The sequence below is a fragment of the Mauremys reevesii genome, linkage group 7, assembly GCF_016161935.1.
Source record: "Mauremys reevesii isolate NIE-2019 linkage group 7, ASM1616193v1, whole genome shotgun sequence".
In the NCBI taxonomy this organism is placed as follows: Eukaryota; Metazoa; Chordata; order Testudines; family Geoemydidae; genus Mauremys; species Mauremys reevesii.
In genome coordinates, this window is record NC_052629.1 from 105415114 (window position 1) to 105438810 (window position 23697).

A 23697-nucleotide genomic window follows, 5' to 3' on the forward strand; every position below is an offset into this window, starting at 1 on the left:
TTTCTTGGTGATAGCCAGAAACTAATCTACATTAGCATTATGTGAGATCCTGTTTAAAGGCTGTTGAGAAATTACAGTAACTTTTTCCTGGATTTTTCTTTTAAGATGACAAAAAGAACTTAAAAGGAATGAAAGAATCTTAAACAGGGATGACTAAAGCCCTAGGCCTGCTAGCTGATCTTTGCAGAGTGGCCATTCAGGTCAAGAGAGTTCCACCTGGGCAGAGAGGTTGGCCCATGTGGTCAGACTGCAGGATGGGGAATTGGGGAGAGGAGAATGGTTTGGTTAAGGCACAGGACTCAGGTCAGGATACCTTGGTTTTGTGTTTAGCTCTGGCACAGACTTCTTATATGAGATTGGGCAAGACTTGCAGCCTCACTTTTTAAATAGGCCATTGATTTTGAGTGCCTGAGACACCTTGGGCCTGATTTTTCAAAGGCACTGAGCACCTCTAGCTGTCATGCACTTGCTACTGCAATACAAATAACATAACTTCTGAAAATTGGACTCAGGTTGAGCACCCACAACTATTTCATTCGGCAGAAAATCCTGTTTTCTCTATGTAAGCTAACGTTTTTACTTTTAAATTTCAGATTAACCTTCTGTGGGTTAATGACAGAGAGAAAACTACCAGAAATCAGACAGAAACTTCCCAATTATCTGATTAGTTCCACATTTACTGGCTAACAACTTTCCCAGATGGAACTAGACAAATCAATCAATAGTGCTGTTACTAAAAAGCCTAATGAAGATGCTGCAGTGAGTTGCAGGAAAAGGTGAATTTGATCGCTAGAATCAACATGCAAATTAAGAACATGGTAACATATTCCCATTGTCCTTTTTGGATTGCTATGAATTTACCTTGAACGAGTATGATTTAACAATGAATCTAACATATTTCCGAGACCCGTATAAAACTGCTAACTTTGTGTAACAATGAGTGAACATATTTTATCCTGATGATGATGATCTTTTAAATATAGTATTTAAATACAGTAATCACGTAGATATGCAAACTGGCTGAAACAGAAACAGCTTAGTTTGTTGTCTTCATGCAACCTCAGTTTGGTTCCTTTTTCTGGCCTTGGATTCTGCAGGGAAGCAGTGGTTGAGAGCACTGTAGAAGCTATTAAACCTCTAAAAGGAAGGAAGCGTATTTCTCTGTAATGACTCTTTTGGCTGCTTAAAGAGCAGCTTCAGCTCCTAATGATCTCCATCCAGCCCTCCTAGGTCAGGAGTGTTAGAGGACTGGGGTGATATAATAAATGTGGGCTTCTTATGGCAATCATTAACAATTAATAGAGCTGAAAAATTAATGACAAAAACCTAAGGTGAAAAATCCATTCACAGGGGGATTATTTGTCTCTGGAGTTCCTGGAGGGACTTTGGGTGTCAATAAATTGAAATGTATTATTTATATTACCCATTGTTATAACCTAATTCTAATTTGTTTTTGTGAAGATTATCTTTTCTAGATGATATAAATGTATCAGAAGATGACCAGAAATTAAGAGAGACAGTGAAAGTGTACGTATGTATAGAGATGAGGGATGGGCTGGTCCAGTTCCCTGATGAGATACAGGCTTTTTTAGAGGACTTGAACATCCACTGTCTTCTGATGGAGCTTTGGGTACTAAATGCTTCTTAAAATTGGGCCGATAATGCTTTACTGGAACCAGAATGGAGTCTTCAGTCCAATGTTTGGCCTCTCCACAAGCCAGGAATGCTTCAAAGGCTCCACAGTGCCCTTGTGGCTAAGACAAACGAATTATGAGCTACAAAGTCCAGTCTCATCCTGCTCTGCTTAGAAGGATTGTGGGTTCCAGGATAGGAAGACTAAAGGGAGGGTGAAACAGAAGGCTTTTCAGGGCTCTAACTAAGCGCCAGAGAACATCTCCACCCAAAGAGAAATGAGAATGGATATTTGTAGATATAAGGCCAGAAGGGACCACTGTGGTCTTCTAATGTGACATCCTGCATAACACAGACCATAAAACTTTCCTAAATTAATTATTATTTGAACTAGCACATATCTTTTAGAAAAACATCCAATCTTGGTTTTAAAATGGTCAGTGATAGAGAATCTACTACAACCCTTGGTTAAAATGTACTCCATTACTGACTGCCACATTTTGTTGCCATCTTTTCAGTTATCCTTTGATATCCTGTACAATTGTAAATAGTGAAATAATAATCATTCTTCCTATTGCAGAATTGCAGGAAAAGAAGTAACTGCAAAAGCCATTTGCTTTCTTACCTTTGGCCTCTACTTGGTTAAAAGCTTTACCCAGCAACGATTAGATATAGTAGGAGGTAAGAGGCAGCAAATTCTAGTCAAATAAAAGGGGATAGAAGAACATTTTAAATAAAAAGGAAAACCTAAGTCTGACAATATGATGATGGAAAAATATACTGAAGCATTTGGTGTGGGGGGAGTAAATCCGACAGGAGGAAGAGGCCAAAGAAATATGGAAAAGGGAGACTTTTACTCCTGTATTAACAAAGTGTTTTGCTGGTGTTTAGCCATGCAACTCCCAATAAATGCAGCATTGCTAGCACTTGGCATAACCTCTTGAAAATGGACCTATAGATATAATCCAAGTTTAAATTAAATCTCTATAAGGTGCCCGTGCAATATTAAAAACAAGCCATCCACTGGTATCTAGTTTGACGCCTTGGTTTAATACATGCCAATGAGAGCGTTTCTCTTTATAAGCATTATGTATAGTAGTAATGACAAAAATGCCATAAATTCAAAAGACTTTTTGGTTTTGCTTACCTTTAATTGCTGGTTTAAAGTAAATGCCAAGTTCAGTGAAACATTTTAAGGTATAAAACTGAGGTATATTAGTCCAACACTTCTGAACATCTTAAAGATAAATTTGTTCTTCTATCTTACCTCAAATGCTACAGCTGTTCATAAATAATGTTAGGGGAAAGTTGTTAATTCAGTAACACAATGGGTATGTTTTGCTCCAACATTCCTAGAACATTTAGCCACAGTCAAGCAGTGAAACTGTCCTCTTCACAATTCTGTTTAGTGACCTACAACAGCAAGACTAGAAGACTGATCCTCGTGGATGGCAAAGGGTTGTTCAGCTTGGATTTACTTGCTTCTAAGACTGTAGGTGAGAGAGATCTTTATCTGTCAGGCTCAAGAGGTCAGTCTACCTTGAACTCCACAAAAGATTAAAGATGTAGCAAATGTCCAAACTCTGTTTTGTAGTCAGGACGTATTTTCCTGGTGTGATCATCTTCCTGTTCAGTTCATTTTGATTTATGCTCACTTGCCTCCATGTAAAAAGCCTTGGGCTGCAGTATACTATTGTATATTCATTACCTACAAGCAGCATATATGAGTAGGCTTTGGTTCCTCTTGGTTTTGTTTGCACATCAGAATTCATAACTGTTTTGGTTTTTTTTAAACATTTATTGAGGGGACTGGATGGGATCAGGAAATTAGAAATAGGGTAACAGAATATTTTACTTATTAAGTTAACAGTTCAGCCCAGGTTGATAGCAAATGACCTGAAATTGTTACCATATGATGACTCTTCATTGAAATGAATTGGGAGACTGAGTTCAGTTTGCAGGGGACAGGTGTCCATCTTTCACCAGCTACTTCAATTGTCATTAACTGGCTCTTTTGACAGTAATTTCAATAGAGACACCATAGATTGGATGGGCCAAAGACACTGAATTCTTCTGTTGCCCGTAGATGTTGTCCCTTTGTTGTTGAGGTGATTATTGGGGCAGTGTGTAGAAAACGTCCATTGCTGTGTTGTTCATGTTGCACCTATTTTGTAGAAAGAAGACTTCAGTCTCTAGGTTTTTTTAATCTATCACCTTCCATCAGCACTAAAAAAAATTACAATGTAAAAAGCTTAATAAAAATGATTTTCAAAATAAATGTCATTAAAATTTCAATATAATTTCCACTGAAAAACAATTTAGTGTCCCTTGTGGCTCTTACAGTTATTATCCTTTATTATGATTATAGTAATAACTCTTAAAATATATCAATATTACAACATAAAACAGATTATTATAACCCTGAATTTGAAGAGTTTCTTGCCTATTGGGGAAAGTGTTCGGTGATAGTCTACTACTACTTAGTATTATTTATTTATTTATTTGTATTGCAGTAGTGCCTAGATGGCCCCAGTTAGGACCAGGGTGCTATTATGCTTGATACTTTACAAACACAGAGTAATTTATGCTTTCTGCCCCCAACCCTAAGTCATGCTCTTCATTTTCTGTTCTTTTTTTGGATGTGACTTCTTTCCTCCCAAGCTAAGTCCTCTTCCCCATGGATCCAACAATAAACTCACAGGGCAGAATTCTTTAATGCAGTCTACAACTCAGATATGCAATGTGACTCTTGACTGCATAGTCTTCGTTCATTCAGTGCATGGAACTTTCATTGGTGTTTATGGGAGCTTTGCCAATGTTAATTAGTGCAGAATAAGCAGGGGCAGCTCCAGGCACCAGCACGCCAAGCGCATGCCTGGGGCGGCAAGCCGCGGGGGGTGCTCTGCCAGTCCCTGCGAGGGCGGCAGGCAGGCTGCCTTCAGTGACATGCCTGCGGAGGGTCTACTGGTCCCGCCGTTTCGGTGGACCTCCTGCAGGCATGCCGCTGAATCCGTGGGACCGGGGACCTCCCGCAGGCAAACTGCCGAAGGCAGCCTGCCTGCCATGCTTGGGGCAGCAAAATACCTAAAGCCGCTCCTGAGAATAAGCAATCAAAACTATGGGAACTGCAGCATGGCTCAGAAAGAATTCAAGCCTTCATAAGAATTTATGTGGCAACAGTGGTTATCAGACTATCCTGTTACAAGAGATTGTTACTTCACTGCAAGAACTTGCCACAGGATACCATTTGGGAGGAATAGTCTTATTCAAACCAAAAGATCCATGTTTTTAAATGTCCATGCTAACTGTGCCTGCGAAATGTATATGTTTTTTAGAAACACACATTTGCATGCACAGAAATGGGGATTGTATGTTCAAAGATTGAAATGCATGAGCAAACTTGTAATTTGCATGTGTTTTTTCAGTGGTCACCTTTAAACATCCTCAGTTCCAGGTTACCTTATAATGGTATCTGAGACACCATAGTTCCAATCAGACAGGGAGAACGTAGGGAGGTGGTTTTTTAAAAGTGCAGTCCAGTGTCTGAAAAATAGTAGGAGAAGCCTTGAAAAATACTGATGAAATGTAAATTACCTTTTTTGTTTGCTATTTTAAGTAAATTTGCTAAGATAAGTAGAATATATATATAATTTTTTTTTAAAAAGTAGGCAATTTTCACCTGCACCAAAATGTTATACTTTATAAGATAGTCTGTGCTGAAAAAGAAAATGAGTGATTTCTTAGACATTGTTTCAGTTTGTGTTTTGATTTTGTATTTTTGGGTTTTGTTTTGTTTTTTCTAGTTAAAAGGGAAATGGGTTTTCACAAGTACCAATTCAACATAGTGAGAAGCATCACCTACTGTGAAAAATTCAATGTTTACTTTATACTGAGAAGAGACTATGCACTTAAGGTAAAAGCACCTACTATCTCCTGTGTTTATTTTTTTCAGCTATTTTGATTTTGAGTTTATTGGTGAGCTCTGTTGGCAGTTTAAACGTATTCATGCATGAAAGAAGAGGTCTCAAATCCCTTATTTGGGACCATAGTATCCAGGATTCAGGCAGCAAGGGGATAGGGCAGAGTAATTACAGACCATTCAGGATACCCTCCTCTGACTGTCCAATAGTCCAACAGAAGTTGCTGTTGGAGTAATACAAATTCATTCTGCCCTCACTTTCTGCATCTCTTGAGCTGTTTATTTCTGCTCTGCAGTATTTGCACCTCTGCCATTTTAAAATCAAGAGCCTGTGGTCAAGGCAGGGACGGCTCCAGGCCCCAGCATGCCAAGGCTTGCTTGGGGCGGCATGCCGAGGGGGGTGCTCTGCCGGTCGCCTGCAGGAGATCCACCAGAGCCGCGGGACCAGCGGACCCTCCACAGGCAAGTCTGCAGGAGGTCCACCGGAGCCGCGGGACTGGCGACCGGCAGAGCGCCCCCCACTGCGTGCTGCCGTGCTTGGGGCGGTGAAATGGCTAGAGCCGCCCCTGGTTCAAGGTGCAAACTCAGTTTATCTGTGCAGCAAAGCTCAGCATTATCACTGTGCCAACAGATTGACCCAGTTGTTTCTCTCATCATAGTTTATTAAATTAGTTCCATTGACGTTTAATATGACATTACACATTGCAAGAAAACAGACTCTTCTTAAAGGAGAAAGAGTGGCTGATTTTTGCATCCACTATTGGCATGGAAAGCAGTACAAGTTTAGTAGAACTAGTGTGAGAGAAATATGGTTTTCATCACTTTGTGTGATGAATCTATTAAGCTTAGATTAATCTGTCTATCTAATCTATTTTAAATATTTTAGGATTCGTGTCATCATCATAGCTGAAAACCAGTGGAGGAGCTATATATTGATAGAAATACAGCCCAAATTAGCCCATAAGTGCCTATCTCCATTAATTGTATGTCTCTAATTTTCTCCATCGCTACAGTAAAGTTTACAAAGGGTTAAAAATTATAATTCCTGCCATTTGTGAATTCACCGTGGGGGATGATGCGCATTTATTTGTTGTTTATAATTTAATTTAAAAAATTCAAATAAATAGTCTGTCAATGAGGACAACATTTCTGAAAAGTTTTGTACCATATCTTTTGGGGAATTATATCCTTGCTCTCAAAGGCCTAAGTCTAGAAAGAGGCGACTTCAATGCTTTGCTGGATCAGGGCCTTAATTACCCACAGCCTTTTTGACATACTTTGTGAACATCACTTTTCTTTTCATAAGGTGTATAATAAGGATTATGAAGAGATCTGCTCAGTAGAGAACGTGGAGTCACGTCTGTTGACACTTATGGTATTCAATCCTGTGAGTGATGAACTCATTACAGGAGGAATCAAAGGCATAAAGGTAAGGGAATACTTCAGATGAGGTTTGAGTTGTCTCGTGCAACATTTTGGAAGCACAGGCATGAATTTAATGTAGGGCAAAGGGAGACTGTATGCCTTGGTGGATTGATCAGGGGAACTTTCACACTTAATTCACTGGTTTGAGCCCAACATTGGTCAATAGTGACTGAAGGATGTTACCATCTGATGACTGCTTGGTTGTCCCAATTAATTCTCTAGTGGTCAGATATCCAGATCACAAAAACACTATCATAACTTAGTGGCAGTCTCAGCAGAGAGATCAAGGGTCTGAATGCACTATGGTAACTAAACCTTTCTCACTCCACTAGAGTTGATTTCTTCCAGGATAACGATCAATTAGATGACTGGGGCTGAAACTTGCATCGCCACCGCCCTTATTATACTTTTTATGTGTATATATAAGTACAGGTCTATAGACTTGTCAATTCTGCACCTTTCACCAACACTCTATTTACTTTGAAAAGAAAATGAGGAAAAAATATTGTAGATTGGCTGGTTTATTTAGTTTCACTAATAGCTGGGTTGGCGTGATGAACAAAGAGAATAGTCAGTGCAGCTGAGAAGCATTTCTTAAGTGATGAAATTATCTCATGTGATCATAATTTAATTTTTTTCTGTCAAAACAAATTAAAAGTTTCATAAATGTTTTCTCATTAACGCTGCTCTTACTTTAGGCTTATGTCTTTTGAAGCATTCAGGTCTGTCAGTATGGAAATAATGGGAGCGCTTAATGGCTTCTTGAAAAGCTTTTGATAGTTGACATTCAGATTTCCAGTTCTAGACTCAAGTACCAAATCAAGCTTGCAAAATTGTCTTTGTATTCTTTTTTTCTTTTAGTTCTGGAAGTTTAAAGAAACAGAGAGTACAGATTACTCTGATGCAGTTCACATGTCCAATTACAAGCTATTCCCCAGGTAAACAGATGTTAATTATTTGAGCTTAGAAAGTGACTATGTACATAGGTTCTCACAACAAATTTTTTGGTGGCCTCAGACTGCGGCCACCAATTCTTGCTGGTGGCCCCACTGACACTTTTTCCTAAAATGCTTAATTTCCTAAAATACTTAGTTAAATTTAGGAAAAACAAATAAATATGCACTTCAAAATCATTATAATTAATTTATGTCGGATTTTTGTGTGTGTTTGGTTTGTTTGTTTTTTGCTGACTCGATAATAAAAATAATGCTCTGAAAAGTGATATTTGTATGGTTGTTAATATAATTTTTCACAGCAGACTTACTAGATAGCTGGGAGGCTGTGAAAGGTGATATTAACAAACATACAAGAATCACTTTTCACAGCCTCCCAGCTAGCTAGTAAGTCTGCTGTGAAAAGTGACACTTACATGTGTGTTAATATCACTTTTCTCAGCAAGCCCCAGGACAAACTATTGTATATCTTAGTTGTGAAAGCTTTTATAATGTTAATATAACTTCTTATGAATGGTTGTACATTGTGAATATTTATAGACACATACACTGCATATCTGGAAGTAATAGCTGTGTGATTTCTATTCAAAACGTTGTGCTAAGTGAGTTTATCATGCACCTTTGAATGCCTTACCTGCACTCTGCCCACTAATCCATCTCCCCTGTATTTATTCCAACATTCTGAAACTCTAAGTAGCTTCATCCAGCAGGTTGTGTGTGGGTTTTTTTTTGTTTTGTTTTGTTTTGTTTTTTCCAAATTACCCTGACAGAAAAATATTTCCCCTTCTCCTCCCAAGTGTGAAATTCCTCAACCCCCCCCCCACCCCCCGCTCATGTGCTTCCAAAAATTATACTGGTCCGAGGCCCAGGACAAGTAAATTCTGTCCTGGGCCAGTGTCAGCTTTTCTATATAAATAAACATCTAATTTTACAATCCATTTACATATGGCATTGAGAACTAGAAACAGTAGCTTTATATCTTTGGAAAGTAAATATTCACAGGTTCTCGATGGGATCAAGGACTAGCTTCTAGTCCTGGGAAAGTGAGATCTTGCACTTTCAATTTGTGTAATTTTTATGAAGAAGAAGGTATTTAGGATGGTTTCATGGCCCTTTCTGAACCCAGTAGACTTGGACTTATTATAAGTAAGGCTCTTGGCTTTACAGCAGTGGCGGGCAACCTGCGTCCCGCGGGCCACACGCAGCCCGTCAGGGCAAGCCGCTGGCAGGCCACCAGACCATTTGTTTACATTTTCATGGCTGCCCACAGCTCCTAATGGCCACGGCCAAGCCCACGCTGCTTCCTGCAGCTCCCATTGGCCAGGAACAGCGAACCATGGCCACTGGGAGCTGCGGGCAGCTGTGCAAATGTAAACAAACAGTCTGGCGGCCCACCAGCGGCTTGCCCTGACAGGCCGCAGGTTGGCCACCACTGCTTTGCATGCAGAGTAATACAAAAATAACCCCTGTGATCTTTTTAAAATAGTTTTTATGTAAACATATTTAGCCTGGGATGGTATACCATAAAAGTTTTATTGGCATTTGTTTGGGATAATCAGATTTGCTTACCAGTAGTAAATCCATGAGTTAGTTATGTGCCATGCCAAACACGTGTCAATAAAACCTTTAAAACACACCATTATATATTCCCAACATAGTGTGTGTGATGATTAGACAATTGTTTGAACACTGTAATCAGTTGAAACGTGCTCATTACCAGCTTCTAGGAAACCATGCTTTTAAAAAAAATAAAATATATCCAGCAGCTTTCATAAAATGAACTGTGTAGTCTTGTAGTATGCAAAAAACTTCACAAACCAAATGACTATCATTTTATTTAAATGTGTACAGTTGTGTTGCCATAGTCTTAATCATGTTTTTCTTTTTTTAAATATAGTGCAGAATTCCCACACATGAGGCAAATCTGGTGTACAAATATGGAGTTTGATGTCAATATGCAAAGACTTTATTGCTTTTCTAATTGCGATCTCTTCTGCTATGATACCAAAGGGAATATACTGTTTCAGCTAACCAATGCCCACCAAAGTACCATTCTCTCCTGCGTCTATTCATCATACTCCAATGCTTTGCTTACCTCCTCCAGGGACTCTGAAAGTAAGTTGGCACACAGGAACAAAGCGTCTGAGCCTATGATCACACTTCTTTGTTTCTTAGTACTTTACCATATGTTTTTAATGAGACAACAATGCTAATATTTTAAAACAGCAGTAGTGCTTCAGTGTATAAATGACATTCTAATTCTAAACTTAACTACAGCAATTCTTGCTCCCACATTTGAAGTCATGAAGGAAATTTTCCGTAGGCCATATTGGCAGAGAGTCTAGTAGTTATTGCCTCTCTGGGGAACACAAAGACTGGGCTACATGTTCTGTCACATAATCGATTTCTTGCAGTAACAGGTGCAGAAATTAATGGACCTCACTCTTACCTATCATCATCATCCTCTGTGTTTCTCTGACTTTTCATAAATAGAAATGTTATCTGTTAACATTTGAACCCAAACATAAATCTCAATATATAAAGTGTGACTTCTTTATGAATGTAGATCTGCTAGACATTTCAAAAAAGTTCAGCAAATGAATGGCTTATCCATTATTTATTAATATTTAATCTCCCAAAAATATCTTCCCATTATCCTCCACTGAATCCAGGAATCACTTTCTGGGATAATGGCAAGGTGCTGAGCACATCCTAAAAGATGCAAAATGCCTTCAGCTTCATGGTATGGAAGGACGTGGTCTTTTGAAGGATTGGGCCCAACTGTACGTCCTGTCAACCTAAATTTTGAAGAAGCAATTCCGCTAAGCAGTAGTGTTTTTCATTCATCATCTTACCAACTCTATAAGATATAGTTTTTGATTTGACTATTTTCTATCAGGAATCATAAATGATCTGGAGAAAGGGGTAAACAGTGAGGTGGCAAAGTTTGCAGATGATACTAAACTACTCAAGATAGTTAAGACTAGCAGAGATTGTGAAGAACTTCAAAAGATCTCAAAAAAAAGTGTGATTGGGCAAAAAAAAAAATGAATGAAATTTAATATAAATAATGTAAATAATGCAAAAAAAAAAAAAAAACCCAATATACATACAAATACATGGGGGCTAATTTTAGCTACAAGGAAAAGAAAAAAATTGGAGAGTTCAGTGTGTTCTCTTGAAAGATGTGTGTGAGCAGTGTGCAAAAAAAAAAAAAAAAAAAGCAAAAAGGAATCATTAAAAAAGGGAGAATAGAATAGAGAAAGAATATATTATTGCTATATTATAAATCCATGGTACAATCACATCTACTACACTGTGTAAGATGTGGTCTCTCACCTCAAAAAGATATTCTAGCACTAGAAAAGGTTCAGAAAAGGGCAACTAAAATGATTAGGGGTTTGGAGAGGGTCCCATACGAGGAAAGATTAAAGAGGCTAGGACTCTTCAGCTTGGAAAAGAGAAGACTAAGGGGGGATATGATAGAGAGATATAAAATCATGAGTGATGTTGAGAAAGTGGATAAGGAAAAGTTATTTACTTATTCCCATAATACAAGAACTAGGGGTCACCACATGAAATTAATAGGCAGCAGGTTTAAAACAAGTAAAAGGAAGTTCTTCTTCACGCAGCACACAGTCAACTTGTGGAACTCCTTACCTGAGGAGGTTGTGAAGGCTAGGACTATAACAATGTTTAAAAGGGAACTGGATAATTCATGGTGGCTAAGTCCATAAATGGCTATTAGCTAGGATGGGTAAGAATGGTGTCCCTAGCCTCTGTTTGTCAGAGGATGGAGATGGATGGCAGGAGAGAGATCACTTGATCATTACCTGTTAGGTTCACTCCCTCTGGGGCACTTGGCATTGGCCACTGTCGGTAGACAGATACTGGGCTACATGGACCTTTGGTCTGACCCGGTACGGCCGTTCTTATGTTCTTATTCTTTCTTTTGAAAATATATGTCCCTCAAGGGAATAACAGGCACATTCTGAATGGTAATTGATAACGTTACTTTCCAGACTTTATAGTCTTTTCCAAGTAAAGAAGCATCTGGTCTCCTTTTCAGTACCCTGGCTAAAGCATGAGAAAATGCCCAACCACTCTGTTTTGATTTTCTCATGATAATTATTAGGAAAATCAGGGATGCTCATGATGAAAAGGACTAAAGTCATGGATGTTTTTTCAAAAACACTGAAATCATAGTGTTCGTTACTCCCATGAATTGACTTCCTTCATTAACTAAGTGCATTTCTTCATGGTACAGTATATCATTAGCACTTGGGAGAGAAAATACAGTATTAGATCAAAAGCAAAATTATAGTTTTAGTGGGGTTTTTTAAAGAATAATCAGGTTTTTGGTGTTGTCCTCAGTAAAATAACCAGAGAGAAAGAAGTGTAGTTTATTTTGGCTTCTTCATCACTTAATTCTCATTTATTTACTGATTGATGGTTATTGTTTTATTTTAACCAGTAAAATCTTGGAATGACCAGGGCTGTTTGTTGCATGTGTTTCATGGCCATACGAGGTCTGTCACACACATCCTCCTCCACCCAAACACTTTGTCTTTATTTATCTCTGGATCTTTGGATGGGACAGTGAAACTCTGGTCCCTGGATACAATGGAGCTGTTTTACAGGTACTTAAAAAGGCCATACCATTTATGTAAGTTTCACTGCTTACAAATAATGAAATATAATCAAATTAAAACGAATTTCTAGCATTAGAATGTGCAGCATTTTATGGTATGTTGGATGAATTTCAAAGGATAAATAGTGACTCTTTAAGGAGTAAGATAACTATCTTTGTAGATTATATGCCTCTAAGGATATTGCCATAGTTTGGCTCTATTTTCCAATTCTTTTGGGGCTGAACCTGTGAGGAGTTTAGAGTACTCAAAACTTGCAAGAGGTGCTCACCATCTCATAGCAACAGGGCCCAGATCCTCAAAGGTATTTAAGCAGTTAATTCTAATGGATTTAATTTCAGTGGGAGTTAGGCACCTTAAATATCTTTGAGGATCTAAGCCCAGGTGCTCTGACCATAAGGCAAGAAACCCTGCTAAATAGAAAGTTATGTATCTCAGCTATTCTCATCTCATTAGATGGTGACGATTTCTTCAGCACAGCTTCTGTTTAGAGCTGTGCAAATAATGGATTTTTCAGTTCACTAGCAATTTGGGTGAAACCAAAATGTTTTGTTTAGATTTCGAGCATTTAATACCTTTGAATTTTTTTAAATCCAATTAATGGAAAATTCAAAACAAAAAGTCATTTGGGTGAGTAAAGTTAAACAGATGCATAAGTATTTGCAGCGCAGGGCCTTATTCATTAAAGGAACAGTTCACCTTTAATAGTGAGTTCTACTATAATTCTATGAGTATTTATACAAGAGCTATGGTGGGCAAGAAGTGTTTAATTTATAAAGAAAAAATAAGATGTACCGTTCATGGGCTTGTATTTTGTTGTACGGTTATAAATAAATAAATCTTTACCTCTTAAAAAATGTTAGGAGTGTGGCTTTTCCCAAGGCATAAATAATTTATACAGCTCTGAGTCTGCTTTGAGGTACTGGCCCTGTAGTTGCATGGCTCCATACCACAGAACTGATTTTTAAGGAGACCTTCACATCAATGACTTGAAGTCAGGGATCGGCAACCTTTGGCACATGGCCCATCAGGGAAATCTGCTGGCAGGCCGGGACGGTTTGTTTACCTGCAGTGTCCGCAAGTTTGGCTGATTGCAGCTCCCACTGGCCGCAGTTTGCCTGTGGGAAGAGGTGGCCAGCACATCCCTCGGCCCGCGCCGCTTCCCGCAGCCCCCATTGGCCAGTGTGAGCTGCGGTCGGCCAAATCTGCGGACGCGGCTGGTAAACAAAACATCCCGGCCTGCCAGTGGATTTCCCTGATGGACCATGTGCCAAAGGTAAGTGATTCAATAAAAGACATCATTTTTACTAATTTCTAAAGGGCTATCATAAGATCCAGGGAATTGTCAGAATTTGAGTATGGTGTGAAGAATTCTTTTTAGCTGAACATGGTCAACATTGAAAAATGTCCCACATAGTTTAACTTGGACTCTAATGTAATTGATGTAACTTGCTGCTGACTTACTTTAATTCATGATTTTCTTTGGCTTGTGGGGATTTTATCTTTCGTTTAGTTTATCATTGTTCACTGAAGGAATTGTTTGGATGGGCCTGACTGAGGATAAGTTGTTGTACTGCTCTTCTGCCCGCAATCTTCATGTGTATGACTTGAACTATTTTACCAAATTCTGGACTCATGTCAGCAGTCAGATTAAGGCTCTGTCCCTCTGTGGTGCCAATGGGAAATCCAGCAGGGTGGTAGCTATGGGCTCTGATAACAGGTATGTGTGACTACATGTGCTAATGAAAGTTTGAGGTGGTTCGGATCCGGGTTTTTGGTTGGATTGCATCTCCACTGGTAGTAATAAACTTGCAATAGAAAAACAGTAAAGTGTGTGTATTAATAAACACCACATTCAACCATATGAAAGGGTTTTAGCTGCCGTCTGTTAAAACTGTAAAGTAACAAACTAATCAAATAGAGAAGACATCTGCTTGCTTGACTCAATATGGGTTAAAAATTTTCAGTATTTGAGATTTATGTTATATTAGTCAAAATAAATACCTGTGTGACATTCTTAATGAAAATCGCACACACACAAAAAGTATCAGTGTCCTATTTAGACCTCCAAATTGTGCAAACTGAGCGGAACAGCATACCTGCCCATGTTTATAACGTTCAAATGTTGGCATTACTGGAAAAAATAGCACCACAACTTTTAACAGCATTGAAGTGCATTACCTTATGAGAGCTTTTAACATAGAGTGAGTGGAAAAATCATGGTATTTTTCACTTTAAAATAACAGGGCCCATCCATTTAAAAGGGGATGTTTGCATGGAACATTAAAGTTACTGTGGGAGGATGAATTGAAGTGTCATCCCTGTGTCTTGATTAAACAACAACACTGCATTAACCTTTTCCCTTTACTACTTTCTTCTGTTTTTCTTTCCTAAGTTTACGAATTTTCTCTCTGCATAATGGGACAAAGTTATGTACCGTGCTGCCGCCTCCCTATCCTTCTCCGCTCCAGTCAGTTCTCAGCTTTGCCTATAATCGAACCAATGGAACAATTTACTTCCTCTTGACTTCTTGGGATATATGGGTCTACACAGCGAGGTACTACATCCATTTTGCTAAGCATTTACTGCTTTCTAGCCTGTCTTCATTGCCTACTTTTCTCACTCTGTTGTATTTGGGTTTTCTGTTTGTTTTTCTTTTCATTACAATAGATGGGTAGGATGTTTTGGTATTAAGTGAAGACAAAGAGTGTATTCTTGAAAATGTTCAAAGTGTTTTACAAATCTTAATATTAATGGATATTGGGTAGGTAGATTAGTATTATTACTGCTCGTTTTCCAGATTGTAAAAATGAAGCCCAAAGAGGCGAAGTGACTAGACAGGTCACACAGAGAATCTGGCAGAGCTGCTTATAGAACCCAGATTTCCCAACTCCTCATGCATTAATCATAAAAATAGCCTTTCTTCATATTTGAAGCACTGTCCTTACAACAACTACTTAATCCTGACAGTCCCCTGTGAGATAGGTAACTAGAAACACCCCCACAGAGGAAGACACTGAGGCTACACCTACAGTTGGAGCTGGGGATGAGATTCCTAGCCTGTGTAGATGTACTTGCTCTAGAAATGTTCAAGATAGTGCACTAAAAATAGCAGTCTAGCTGGGGAAGCACAGGTAGCGGCAAGTGGCGGCGTGATATAGATGTAGCCTGCAATGGGGCATAATTGTCAGTGTTGGGATTGTAATATGGGAGTTCCTGGCTTCAAGTCTTGTCCACGCTGCTTCTTCCTCTCTGAAAAAGTTTGCAAGAATTCTCTTTCTCCCACAGCCCCATTTCCTTACCAGCAAAACCTGTTTCTGGTGAATTAGTATGAAAGCCTCAACTTCTTTAAATGTGTTGTAATTCCTGTTAGTGTGAACCTCATTTTACAGAGAAATTATTCTGTAAAAACCATGATTTCACTATAAAGGGGATGTACTGCACTATCCCTGTGTTTCCCTTCCTACCACTGCTTGAAAACCAAGGCATTTATGTGTAATATACGTTTTTCTCCTTTCTAATGATGCTGCTTCCCCTGCCTGCCTTGATTATAGCTTTTGTCAGCAAACTTTTTGTCAGTCAGGGTGTGAAAAAGCACCCCCTTGACTGACATAAGTTTCACTGACAAAACTCGTGTGAACAGCTCTGTGTTGGTGGGAGACACTCTCCCGGTGATATAGCTACCGCCGCTCGTTACGGGTGGTTTAATTATGCCATCAGGAGAGCTCTTTCCCACCAGCATAGAACAGCTACATGGGAGACCTTACAGAGGTACAGTTGTGCCGCTGCAAGGTCCCTAGTGTAGATGTAGCCTTAACTGAAGGCAAGAGAAGCAGGAAAGGAGAAAGATTCAGCTAAAGAAAAAGGAGTAGAAATGTACATTTTAATTTTAATAGGGCTTTTCTTACCAGTTGGAACTGTTTAAAGTTAAGGTTTTGTCAACACTGCACTGTCATCTTTAAAACTTTTGTCACTCAGGGGTATAAAAAAACCACCACCCTGAACAACAAAAATGTTAACGACAAAATTTGCTGGTGTAGTCAGTGCTTTGTCGACGGGAGCTGTGCTCCCGGTGACAAAGTTACTGTCCCTCATTGGAGGTGGTTTTACTTTGTCACCGGGAGAGCTCTCTCCCGGTTATAAAGAGCAACCGCACAGCACACCTTACAACGGCACGGCTGGCACAGCCACGCCGTTGTAAGGTTTGCAGTGTAGACATAGCCTTAGTGTGGTGCTTAGGAAGCTCATATGATAAATGGGCTGCATTTTCTGCAGTTGCCACATTTTCCTCCCAGTAATTCCACCTGCCAAGCGACACCCTACTGTCTGATTGGTGTTTGCACCTATGAGTGTGCAGTTTTATTACCTTATATTGCTGTAGGGCCGAGAGGCCCTGACGAGGGCATTGTACAGAGAGAGTTTATAATCAAGGATTGTGTCAAGATGCCATAGGCAAATAAACAGCAAAACAGATTTGGAGCCGTGTGGGGGACCAGGGAACAGGAAAGAGAGATGCATTTGCATAACCAGCCTGACCAGGTGCAAATACTGGTGTGATCATTTTTAAATATAAATTGTTTCAATTAATGTCTTGCAAAACCTGAAGCTGGCTTGAGGCAGGCTAAAAAGTTGGCTTGTTTGCTTTTGCCTCGCCATTTACCCCATTCTTACCTCTCTCAAAATTTGGTCTTTTCGTTACTAGTGACTATATCCCATTTTCGTCATTTGAAGGCACACAATAGGCAGCATTACTAGATAGCCTATGGATTTCAATTAATAAACGTCTTCATAAATTTTGTTTCCTATATAATTTTAATTAATAAAGTGATTTTTTTCTGCTACTTTTCACTTTGTTCCATGTTTGGAGCTGACTGAATAGCAGACCATAATAATCTGAGGCCAGGCAAACCCTGGAGACAGAGACAGACAAATCCATTGTCTACTTTAAATCTCCAATGAGCAAAACATGGAAGAGACCACACTTAAGGCAGAAACTCTAGGCCTGACTTATTATCACAATATAGAATGGAGCTGTTGTTTGTGCTTTCTTTCCCCACCACATTAAGCCCCCGTTCCCCTTTCAGCTCTGAGGACTATTGTTGTGGCATCTTAACTCTGGCCAGGAAATCATTGCTTCCAACAATGTGCTCAGCGAGTTGCAAAATTTCAGTTAAAATATCAGCCAAGCGATTTATGGGTTTATCCGCCCTTAATGCCCAATGATCAGTTTGGATTAATACTTCCGAAATTTTTATCCCTGTCAATTGGGTGAGTTGAACAACTGGCATGCAGGCATTTTGAAGCATACAGAAGACCAGGTTTCTGATTTTGTGATGAAGTGGGGCGTTTTAAGGAATGGACCCTCTCAACTGAAAACAAATTTGCCGGTCTTCTACAAGATAAATTATAACAGTCTGACATTTCTATTGGGATCTTTGGGCATGAAAGATGCAAAGGGTTTTATAAGCTTAAAACACACACAAACATCATTTCATCTACCATCTAAGGCAGTGGTTCTCAAACTTTTATACTGGTGACCCCTTTCACATAGCAAGCCTCTGAGTGCGACCCCCCCCTTATAAATTAAAAACACTTTTAAATATATTTAATACCATTATAAATGCTGGAAGCAAAGCGGGGTTTGGGGAGCCTAACAGTTTGCACCCCCCCATGTAATAATCTTGTGACCCCTGAGGGGTCCCGATCCCCAGTTTGAGAACCCCTGATCTAAGGTAAAGAGCAGAACCATATAACCTCAAAAACAACATTGTGTGGTAATTTAGGGCAGGAAATGAAGAAGGATAATATATTCAGCTGAAATCCTGAAGGGAATTTAGGTCAGTAGAACCTTAGCCAGAATGTGGTTAGGATACCAAGGTTAACAATCCTATTCTTGAGAACAGTGCAATGTGATCTTTAATAACAACGACAGGCAGGACCAAAAGAAGCCTATGATGCTAAGTTTATTGTTGGTATCTTGTAATTACAATGTATATACAGTCTGGAGGTTTTTAACTATAAACATTGGGTGCATTATAAAAGAAGACGAATTAAACTTAAAAAAAAAAAAAACCAGTCACCAAGGTAATTTCCCTGCTAGCCAGAACCAGTTTAAGGAATTTGTCAACAGTTGTAACTGGTGATTGAGGATACCCAGTAGCTGTCCTAAATACTTGTTAAGTAGGCTGCTCTTGACCGAGGGCATGGCTACACTTGCAGATGTAGAGCACTTTGAGTTAAACCAGCCTTCATAGAGCGCAGTAGAGAAAGCGCTGCAATCTGTCCACACTGACAGCTTCAAGCGCATTGGCGTGGTCACATTTGCGACACTTGTAGCAGCATTGGGAGTGGTGCATTATGGGCAGCTATCCCAGCATGCAAGTGACTGCAACATGCTTTTAAAATGGGAGGAGAGAGGTGGAGTGTGACAGGGAGTGTGTTGTGTGTATGTGTGTGGGGGGGTAGAGCATGTCAGCATGCTGTCTTGTAAGTTCAGACAGCAGCAGATCTCCTCTCCCCCACCCACCTCTCTCTCACACACACACACACACCGTTCCCAGTAATGACTTGCATGCCGGCTGTCAGAAACGGAGCTTTGAAAGGGCATTTCCGCATTCCTACAGGAGTTCAAAACAATGACAAGAGTGGCCACTTGACTTAAGGGGATTATGGGACGTTTCCGGAGGTCAATCAGAGTGCAGTAACACAACACCTTGTTCACACTGGCGCTGCAGCACTCCAGCGGGGGTGCAGTAAATGTTATTCCTCTCACCAAGGTGGAGTACCAGCAGCGCTGTAGCCACAGAGTCAGAGCACTCTACGTGCCTTGCCAGTATGGATGGAGAGTGAGCTAGGGCGCCCGGGACTCCTTTACTGTGCTGTAACTCGCAAATGTAGCCAAGTCCTAATACTCTAATGAAAGACAGGCAGCCAGGGTCAAGTAATAATAACAAGAAAGTGATAAGGCCATGGGGGCTGAACTAATTTTGACAAAGTATTGTCCCTTTCTCACCTAGAAGTGAGTCTAATGTACATATTGGACAGTGGGGTGGAAAGTTAAGGATAAAATGAGGGGAAGAGTAAAAACAGCTATCGGAGGTAAGAAAAGAACAAAACAAGTGCTGATGCATTTGCCTCAAGACCAACGTGCTAGTGTATATCTGAAAACTGGTAGAACTTGGTCCTTATTGTCTCTGATTGTTTTATGCTTGAGACCCTTAGATGAAATAAGAACAAAATATTCTGAAAGTGTGATTCTACTCTGGAAAGGGATTTTATAAATAATTGGGTACATGTCTAGTGTCTCTCATGGTATGTCTGTGCTGCAGTCAGAGGTGTGAGTGCAGCATGTGTAGACATACATGAGCTAGTTTTCAGGTACCAATAGCAGTGATGTTATGACAGCATGGACTTCAGTGCTAGCTAGCCACTCAAGTGATTACCCAGGTATAGCCTGTGACCCGGGGTGCCTGGGGCAGCCCTCCCTAGAAATGCCAAGGTCAGGGCAGGCTGCAAAAGGGAGAGCAGATACTCCCAAGACTGGTGGGTAACACTGAAGTTAAACCTCCCAAACAGTCACAAACTGTGCCTCTGTTATCAAGAAGCAAAAAAAGAAATCACACAGCCCCTTTATTGCATTCCAGTCTCTGGCTCCCAATCAGCACCTAGGTCCAGTACAGTTATTTTAAACTCTGCTCACATATACAAAATGTTCTTCTGACCCCAAAGGGTCAGCCACATCACCAGGTCTGTATAGGTTTGGATCTTACCCAAAATACCACGCTGCCAGCCAATCCTTTAGTGTCTAAAACTAAAGAAAGAAAGAAGAGAAATGTTAAGTGGTAACACAGTCACACACATACAAGAACTTCAAAGTCCACATATCAGGTTCCTAGCTGTACTGGTGGTTTGCTGGCGTGAAAGTCCCTCGGGAATACATCCACAGTTTGGATGGGTCACTCAGTCCTTTATTCAGAGCTTCGGTTTGTAGCAAAGTTCCTCCAGAGGTAAGAAGCAGGATTGAAGACAAAATGGAGAATATACAGCTGCCTTGTATAGTCTTTTGCCACACGACCTGTGCTTCCTTTGTTTCCCACGCAAGCTGCCCAGCACATGGCTTGGAAGCCTTTTCTGTGTCCTCTGCCATCTCTCAATGCATCAGTTGTATAGCTGATGGTCCTTAATGGGCCATCAAGCAAGCTAGGCAGAGCTGATGCCAAACTGTTTGGGGGTGTCACCCAGAAGCATAGCACAAGTTTTGTAATATGGACATAGATACGTATCTATAACCCAATATACCAATGTGATACAAACACATAAATGAGATTATCATATTTGGCAAACTATAACATTTTTGCAGATATTTTACATGGCATATCTGCCACAACTCATTGCAATTTTACAATATTAATATTCATAATATCCTCAAGTGTCCCCCGGAATCCATACAGCATCACATAGCCTACGCAGAAGCCCAGGCTGCCATGGCTTCACTGCTGTTGGTACCTGAGCTAATTATATTAAAGCTAGCTCAGGTATGCCTAAACATACTGCAGTCATACCCCATGACTGCAGAGTAGATGTACCCTCAGTGCCTCTATTTATCTGTTCAGTTTCCAAATAAAAAGTTGGGCCTGCAAGTGTGATCTTTGGTCTGAAAGTCTAGCTCAGTTCCTTAGGGCTTGTACTCATTGCCGGTAATAAAGATTGTGCAGGCAGAATATGGCCTTGCACTTGAAACACAGTTAATAATTCTATTGATGGTTCATGAGATATAGAATCCAGCTCATGGCTATGTTGTCGCCGCACTGCTGATTGGAGCAAAAGGTATTACTCACTTTAGTGACAAAAATAAGGTTTTATGTATAATATTGAATACAAACAAGGAACAGATCTTCTTTCAGAACTGCACTTAAAATGTACAATACAAACCTCTGCCTATAAATCATCCATGTAGCTGAAAGCATTTAGGTCCTTTTCTTCTAACTAACAATGGTGGCTCAGTGCTCCATGTGGGCAATAGATGAATTAGAGTTATTCTCCCTCCCTGCATTTCCAGTATCAGTGGGAGAGCTTTTATAATAATCCCTTTGCTGCTGGAGGTTATGAAATCCAGAGCCAATAAAGGAGTCCCATCATAGATTTATGTGGATAAATGACATGTTAATTTCGCAATTCATAGCACTGTATGTTCAGTAAGAACCGGCACATTATCCTGATTTAATAGATGAGCAGGGACAGAGATACAGACATTAATCATTGTTCCTTCATCGCAGACATTAATTTGCTTACACATGAGATTCTAGCACACTTGGCCAAACCTGACTATTCTGCTTCTTTCTCTAACTTTGTGATTAGGTGAGTGGGAGATGGCTTGTTATTTTGCAGCTCTCCCCACAGCTCAGTGACTAGGTGTTGCGTACTACTGATTATAGAGATACAGGGTGTCCCGTTGTGCAATCAGTCTCTTTGCATTTTAAAAGCTGCATTTCCATAATATTTAAAACCAAGAACTACATACACAGAATAGGTCTGATACTTCTGGGCATCATGACATTTCCCCTTCAGTAGCATTCAGTACAAGATACTTTTTCCTATTTATTGTTTGCATTACAGTGGCAGCTAGAGGCCCCAGTGGAGCTTAGCACCCCATTGTGCTAGGTTCTGTACGTATGTAGTTTGTCAGTCCATGCCCTGAAGAGTTTACAATCGAAATAGAGAAAACAGACAAAGGAGGGGGGTGGGAAGGAAGTTTAATATTGCCATTTTATAGATGGGGAACTGAGGCACAGAGAAATTAAGTTGGCTGAGTCACTCAGGAAGGCTTCGGTTTCTAGAATGATTCCAGTAGAATGAAAACTCCTATAAGAGAGTTTGGGTTTTATTTTTGAATCAACGGGATCGCACACAAAACGGTGCAGATCTAGCCTTGCGTCCTGTTACGTAGCAGGTCGATGACTTTGTGCATCAATATATAATTTGTGTCATTTTTCTTTTCTGTGCTGGAATGAGTGTTCAAGGCATAGGACATGGATTCCATGTCGGCCAGGCATGGCAAGAGGCCATCACCTCCCTGAGAGTGGAGCTCAGGACAACACATCAGCCCAAATAGGGTTTGTGGGGTTTTACCCAACCTTTTATTTTTTTCTGTGCCTTTTTTTTTTTTTTTTACTTCCTTGGTGTGCTGGTTTAAAACTGTCAGAATGCTGTGACCTGCAGCTCTCCTTACTCTGTTCCTATCCCCGACACACAAACAGCTCTGCTTAGTCCGCTGTCTGTCCATTTCAGCTGTGACCTATGTACTGCCACTCCATTCCTGAACCTATCTTGAGTGATGCTCAAACTAGACTTGTGGTGGGAGGGGATTGTGCTGTGGGAAAACATCCACTATAGGATGAGATCATCAAACATATTTCTTTTGTGATTTACACCAGGATTTAACCTGTATCTCCAGAAATGAAAACAGTGCATTAACCCACAGCCTCTTCTTACACCTAGTTCTCCTCCAGGTTTAGTCTAAATTTCCCCTGAAATGGCCCTTACAAAATGCAATTTAAAATTTCAGGTGTTCTGTGGGGATGGAGAGTTTCATGTTGTTTCTTGTCATTTCTCATCTACCAGTAGGCTAGTAGTCATGTTGTGAAGCTTTGAAGATGCACAAATGCATAAAGTGTTTGGGGTGGGAGGAGATGCAGGTTCCCCAAAGCTCTGAAATGGAGAGGTGAGGAACTATATAGTCATGTGTGTTTGTACAGCACCTATCATTAGTGAGGGTTCTGATCCCGATTAGGGCATCTGAGCGCTACTGTAATGTACATATTAAATACTAGGGCTGTCAAGCAATTAAAAAAATTAATCGTGATTAATCGCACTGTTAAACAATAATAGAATACCATTTATTTAAATATTTTTTGATGTTTTCTACATTTTCAAACATATTGATTTCTATTATAACACAGAATACAAAGTGCATAGTGCTCACTTTATATTTATTTTTTATTACAAATATTTGTACTGTAAAAAACAAAAGAAATAATATTTTTTAATTCACCAAATACAAGTACTGGAGTGCAATCTCTTTATCATGAAAGTCAAACTTACAAATGTAGAATTATGTACA

At 39.8% G+C, this 23697-nt stretch overlaps 1 protein-coding gene across 1 annotated transcript in view; it reads left to right on the forward strand.

The window, feature by feature from the left end:
* LOC120369068 overlaps positions 1-23697 on the forward strand; it is an 81720-nt gene that overhangs the window by 1466 nt on the left and 56557 nt on the right. Inside the window, exons 2-12 of the mRNA XM_039481955.1 lie at positions 594-776; positions 1462-1527; positions 2213-2313; positions 3042-3161; positions 5436-5545; positions 6858-6980; positions 7838-7914; positions 9827-10044; positions 12404-12569; positions 14092-14298; positions 14974-15135. Of these exons, the coding sequence (XP_039337889.1) occupies positions 700-776; positions 1462-1527; positions 2213-2313; positions 3042-3161; positions 5436-5545; positions 6858-6980; positions 7838-7914; positions 9827-10044; positions 12404-12569; positions 14092-14298; positions 14974-15135 (1427 nt within the window). The 5' untranslated portion in view covers positions 594-699. The remainder of the gene's footprint in view (positions 1-593; positions 777-1461; positions 1528-2212; positions 2314-3041; positions 3162-5435; positions 5546-6857; positions 6981-7837; positions 7915-9826; positions 10045-12403; positions 12570-14091; positions 14299-14973; positions 15136-23697) is intronic.